The sequence below is a fragment of the Amyelois transitella genome, chromosome W (genome assembly GCF_032362555.1).
Source record: "Amyelois transitella isolate CPQ chromosome W, ilAmyTran1.1, whole genome shotgun sequence".
Classification (NCBI taxonomy): Eukaryota; Metazoa; Arthropoda; class Insecta; order Lepidoptera; family Pyralidae; genus Amyelois; species Amyelois transitella.
The window spans coordinates 520,557-527,219 of NC_083536.1; the positions used below are offsets into that span (position 1 = coordinate 520,557).

At 41.9% G+C, this 6,663-nt stretch overlaps 1 protein-coding gene across 1 annotated transcript; it reads right to left on the reverse strand.

Moving 5' to 3' along the window:
* Positions 1–1,662: 1,662 nt before the first annotated feature.
* LOC106140766 (uncharacterized protein K02A2.6-like) lies at positions 1,663–6,169 on the reverse strand. Its single transcript, XM_060954165.1, has one exon. The coding sequence runs from the start codon at positions 6,043–6,045 to the stop codon at positions 1,909–1,911; it is 4,137 nt and encodes a 1,378-aa protein (XP_060810148.1). The 5' UTR covers positions 6,046–6,169; the 3' UTR covers positions 1,663–1,908.
* Between the last annotated feature and the right edge of the window lie 494 nt (positions 6,170–6,663).

Here is a 6,663-nt window from a genome sequence, read left to right on the forward strand (position 1 = left end):
AATAAGGAGGAATAAGTAATTTAAGATTCTCATGAGATCGCATGCGACTATCCGTCTCACGGAACGAGAAATAGTGAGGAAATGAAGGATTTAAAAGGCTATTAAACGAGAGAGAGTGGCGGTGGGTAAAAATACATCTTACGCCTGATTTCATTGATATAGGGACTCCACGAAAGAGTTTGGTCCATGATGACACCTAGATTAGTCACTTTGGAAGATAAAGGAATAATATTGTTATCCAGAACCAAACTAGGACAGCCATTGCGGAGATGAATGCTGAACTTGATCGGGTTTCTGAATGGGCGAAGTACCTATTATGGTCTTTTGGTTAATCCTGTCAAATCTAAGGCTATGATAATTGGTAGTTATTATATGTGTAATCAAATCAACATTGATATATTGCCAAGCCTGTACTATAATGGTTCTCCAATTGAATTCACCAAATCTGCAAGGAACCTTGGTCTTACTATAGATTCAAACCTAAACTGGTCGGCCCATATTAAGGAGGTTAGTCGTAAGATCTACTACTCTTTTCATACTCTAAGATGCCTTCAATATTTCTTACCTTTTCAAACAAGGGTCTCTCTCATGCAAAGCCTGATTCTTCCAATTCTGGACTATGCTGATGCGTGCTATCTTGATGCCACAGAGGAGCTACTGGATAAATTGGAACGGTTACAAAACCTCTGTATTCGTTTCATATTTGGCTTAAGAAAATACGATCATGTTTCCATTTACCGTTCTAAGCTGAAATGGCTTCCCATTCGCTTTCGTAGAAATACTCGCATTTTCTGTCTTCTTTTTAATATTTTATTTAATCCCGCCTTTCCTTCCTATCTTAAAGAACGTTTCTCTTTCCGTCATTCGTCTAATTCTCCTTGCAGATCTCATTTGCGCACCATTCTTACTATTCCTACCCACAAGACTTCCTTCTACTCTTTTTCCTTCTCTGCTCATGCTGTACGACTGTGGAATTCCTTACCGCATGATATTCGCGATTCCCAAACTCTTACTTCATTCAAACGACGAGTTAAAGACTATTTATTATCTCTCCAAATAGACTTATATTATATTATATATATATATATATATAGTGCCGTGTGGTTCCCGGCACTATTACAAAAAAGAATAGGACCACTCCATCTCTTTCCCATGGATGTCGTAAAAGGCGACTAAGGGATAGGCTTATTAACTTAGGATTCCTCTTTTAGGCGATGGGCTAGCAACCTGTCACTATTTGAATCTCGGTTCTATCATTAAGCCAAATAGCTGAACGTGGCCATTCAGTCTTTTCAAGACTGTTGGCTCTGTCTACCCCGCAAGGGATATAGACGTGATCATATGTATGTATGTATGTATATATATATTGGTATGTTTATGTAGTTTAGTACTGTCATTTATTTAATTGTTCCATGTTTAATTATGTAAGTATTAGCATGTATGTTTAGTTAAATATGTTAAACGTTATTTATGCACACGCCATACCGCTCCAAAATTAATCTCTCCTCTCATGGGTCTACTGGAAGAGATTTCTTTTGAAATAAGTAGCACCTTTGTACTAGAATTACTGTAATAAATGCTTCTGTATATAATTTTGTGTACATAAATAAATAAATAAATAAATAGGAACCATCATATTTGCTGCTAAATAAAAGACATGTGTGGTATCACGGAGCATTTATTGCACTGACGCACAAGCAAGTTATATCTAGATACCTTCAAATACAATATCAACTTATGTCGGTACATACTTGTCACCTCCACCCTTATTTACTAAACTGATAATATAATTAATTATATTTACTAATAACCAAAAATATTAAACTTTAAAGAATTAACATATGGTACAACGCTGTTACTATCAACATATTCCGACATACAAAAACACAGAAAGTGTGATAAATACCGTTAGGGATAAATCTCATCTATTCCATATCTTTTAGTAGGTTTCGGAACACGTTTTACATTATCGTTCCGCTCAGGCACACTGGGCAAATCCGGAAGTGCGGTCGAACCACTGGGCTCGCTGGGTTCCCGTGGCGCGGGCGCGACCTCGGGGTCCGCTGCCGGCGCTCCGCTGGCGGCGCCTCCCTCCGTAGCTGTTGGAAATAATAAAGAAGGACGAGATCGCCGCGGTACCGCCCTGGGTTGCTCACTTCGAACGTCCGTTAATCGTAATGAACGATCCATCGCGGTCGTGCCTATTTCACATAACACTCTCTTTCTCAGTTGGTCAACATGTCTATGTACCTCGGTTCCGTTGGCAGATCTTATTTGATAATCAGTGTTACCTAAGTTTCGTGAAATTGTACCAGGTGCCCACTTTTTAGACTTACCATACTCTCTGAACCAAACTGGGTCATTGACGTCAAACTGGCGCGTCACGACGCCCCCGGCGGCCGCGTCCGCCTGCTCCTGCCTGACCCGCGTCACTCGCACACTATGATCCGGCTTGAGGCAATCCAATCGCATGCGCACCCTACGCCCTAATAATAATTTAGCTGGACTTTCACCAGTGGTGTAGTGTTCTGTATTTCTGTATGCTAACAAGAAACGCTGTAAAGCCGCATGGACGTCATCGTTTGATTTGAGAGCCTTTTTAATTGTTCTTTTACATACTTTCACGGCGTTCTCCGCAGCTCCATTAGAAGCGGGGTGATAGGGCGCTGAGAAAATATGTTGAATACCGTTAGCTTTTAAAAATTGATCAAAATCCTTAGAAAAAAATGGAGGCCCGTTATCACTAACTATCTGTTTCGGTATTCCAAATCTAGCCCATATTTCCCGTAAAACCTTTATGACTGACGATGAAGACGTACATGTCATCTTAATAGCTTCAATCCATTTAGAGTGTGCGTCTATTATAATAAGGTAAGTTAGACCCTCTATCGGTCCCAAAAAATCAAGGTGCAGTCTGGCCCAGGGCTGCTCCGGCCACGGCCAGGCGCGCGACGGATGCGCGGGCGGCGCGTCCGCCACGGCCGCGCACACCGCGAAGGCGCGGCACGCCGTCTCCAGCGCCTCGTCGATGCCGGGCCACCACACGTAGCTCCGAGCCAGACTTTTGGTTTTTACTATACCCATGTGACCTTCGTGAAGCTCAGTTAATACCTTCTTCCTGCATGAGTTTGGTATAACGACCCTTTGACCCCACATTAAACAGCCTAATTCGGTATAAAGTTCATTTTTCCGATTGCAGTAAGGTTTTAATTCTCTAATCTCTTCCTCTAAGGGCCAGCCCTCGTTTACATATCGCATAACTCTGCTCACTAACGGATCTAAAACTGATTCTCTTTTAATAACATTATAATCTAATAATAATGAATCTACTGCAAAATGTAAATAAGTTTGTTCAGGTGCTTTCGTTTCTTCACTAATAACCCCCTCTTTATGTTTACTAATTAAACGAGACAAAACATCCGCTGTATTTTTATCTGTTCGAACATATTCTATTTCAAATTCATAGGCTGACAACTTAATCGCCCACCGTTGCAGACGACTAGCGGCCGTGTTCGGAATTCCCGTATTCGGTCCAAAAATAGCAACGAGCGGCTTATGATCAGTGCGTAGTCTAAATTGCCTGCCGTAGAGATATTGATGAAATTTATCCACTGCAAAAATAATGGCGAGCGCTTCCTTTTGTATTTGACTATAATGTCGCTCGGGCTGAGTGAGCGCGCGCGACGCGTACGCGACCGCCCGCTCGCGGCCGTCGCGCCCGCGCTGCGCCAGAATCGCGCCCAGCCCGCCGGCGCTAGCGTCGCACGTCACTATGCTGTCTAAAGCCGCGTCAAAATGAGTTAAGACCTCCGTACTACATAATAATTGCTTAATTTGCTGAAAGACTTTGCTATGGCTACTAGTCCATTTCCAATGTTTACCCTTTTTCAGTAAGTCGTACAATGGCGTTACGGAACTTAAATTTTTGATAAACTTACCATAAAAATTCACCATGCCGAGAAATGATTTTAATTCAGATACATTGGTTGGGTATGGCATGGATAAAATTGGTTTGATTTTCTCTGAGTCTACGTGTACACCATATTTATTAATAATGAACCCTAAATATTTAACTTGTTCGACCATAAACTCACATTTTTCTTTTTTAATTTTTAATCCATTTTTTTCCAAAATATTAAAAACTTGTTCAACAGAATTTAAATGAGAATCTAATGAATTATTTTTAATTAAAATATCATCATAAAATATTAATACGCCTGGTACGTTTTTAAATAGATCCGTCATAAATTTTTGAAAGATTCCCGGACTAGATGCCAGGCCATACACCAGGCGATTATATTTAAAGAGTCCCCGATGTGTATTAATGACTGTGTACTCTCTTGAAGCCTCGCTAAGAACCAGTTGGTTATAGGCTTGTGATAAATCCAATTTGGTAAAATAGTTATTTCCACTAAGATCACTAAACAGATCATCTACCTTGGGAACCGGGTATCTGTCGACCAATAAAGATTTGTTGAGTGTTACCTTGAAATCAGCGCATAACCGAATCCCGCCATCCGCCTTCCTTACTATGACCAAAGGAGTTGCCCAGTCCGAGCGCTCCACCGGCTCGATGACGCCAGCGCTCAGCATGGAGTCGAGCTCGGCGTCGATGCGAGGCCGCAGTGCGTACGGCACGGGCCGCGCTCGATGGAACACAGGTTCAGTGCCGTCACGTACATGTAAATCTACTTCACGTCCAGTATATTTGCCCAATGTGCCATCGAAGAGGTTCTTATGCCTGTAAATGATATCATTTAACAACTTAACTTTACATACTTCCTTCTCTTGGACATGATGTACAGTAATCTTAGGAATTTCAATATTTAATTCTGATATCCACTGTCTACCAAGTAAACTAGTCGTGCCATTATCTATAATGTATAAATCCAATAGTTTTTTTGTTCCTCGATAATCTACTACTACCTCCACATATCCTAGTGGACGTATGACCGATCCATCATAGAATCGTAACCTTAAACGGCACGGTTTCAATATTAATTCGTTAAACATTTGCCTATAAGTACTAACACTGATACAAGATAAAGCCGAGCCCGTATCAACTTCCATATTTAATTCTTTTTTATTAACTAAAATACGCATACCCACCGGCGAATATTTGTTTAAAGACATTTGATACATCGGCTCGTAGTCGTCCGCGCTGTCCTCGTGCTCGCTGTCCCCGGGCTTGGCCCGCTCGGGGCGCTCGGCCAGCCAATGCGTGTGCGCCGCGCGGCCTTCCCTGCCGCCCGCGCTCGCACCCGCGCCCCTGCTTCGCCACCCGCTGTGCACTCCTGGGCCGTTTGCGCGACCTCGAAGTGACTTTCGACCGCCGAAGCTGTAATGCCCCCGCTGTATTGATGCCTTCTTCCCACACATTCTTTGCAAATGGCCTTTTTTCTTACAATAGTTGCATTCAAATTCTTTGTATCGGCACTCGACTGCCCTATGCTGGGTACCACCACACACTGTACAATTCTTCTCTTCTATTTTGTGAATATTTTCAGCCGATTCTTGTTCACGCTTTTTCTCAACGGCCCCGGCATCCCGCTCGGCTGCCTCTAGAGTACAAGCTAATGCCACTGCTTTTGTGTAATCCAAATTACCCTCAGCAAATAATCTTTGCCTACTTATTTCACTACGAAGCCCACAAACAAACTGGTCTCGGAGATTTTCCTCCAGTGTAGCTCCAAATTCGCAATAACGTGACATCTTCTTCAACTCTGCTACATACTCCGCTACTGTCTCTGTAGTTAGTTGTTGTCTTTGCCGAAATCTAAACCGCTCAGCCAGTATAGATGGTTTCGGTTGCAGATGTGCTCGCAATGTTTCCACAGCTTCTTTATACGTAAGTGTTGACGGCTTCTTTGGGCTTGCTAACGTCGATAGCAACTCGTAAGCCTGCTCACCGATGAGTGCAATAAACGTCGGTAATTTAAGTTCGTCCGTTATTTTATTCGCCACAAAGTACATCTCCAAACGATCCACGTACGCGCACCAATTGCCATTCTTCACATCAAATTCACGCACTTTCCCCACCGACATCTTTAAATGTTAATATTAATCGTCCGATAGTATTAAATTTTCCTCGTCGCCACTGCTAAATAAAAGACATGTGTGGTATCACGGAGCATTTATTGCACTGACGCACAAGCAAGTTATATCTAGATACCTTCAAATACAATATCAACTTATGTCGGTACATACTTGTCATTTGCAAATCTTGAAATATAATGTGGGCTACCTATAACAATGCCTGAGACTTGGCAGCGTTAACGAAAAGACCAAAACGGCTTGACCAATCTGCAATCCTCTCCAAATCCAAATTTATGGTACTAAAAGCATCGTGAATATTATCCAAACTGGCAGACGCATATATCTGCAAGTCATCGGCATAAAGATGAAAATTATAGGAAAGAGATGATGGATATGATATTCTAAGATTTTCGAAAGTATAGAGAGAATTGAAATAGGACGTAAGTGAGATGGACAAGAAGGAGGTCTTTTTTTAGGAAGAGGAATTATTAGAGCGAGTTTCCAAGCAGCCGGGTAGACACCCGTTGAGATAGAACAGTTTATAATATCTGTAATAAAAGGGACAATCAATTCTGTAATTGGTTTAATCACATCAAGAGATAGAGCGTCTTCCCCAACCGCCTTAGA

Excerpts from the sequence above, each read along its gene's own strand:
- LOC106140766 (XM_060954165.1), bottom strand. The coding sequence starts at position 6,045 with ATGTCGGTGGGGAAAGTGCGTGAATTTGATGTGAAGAATGGCAATTGG.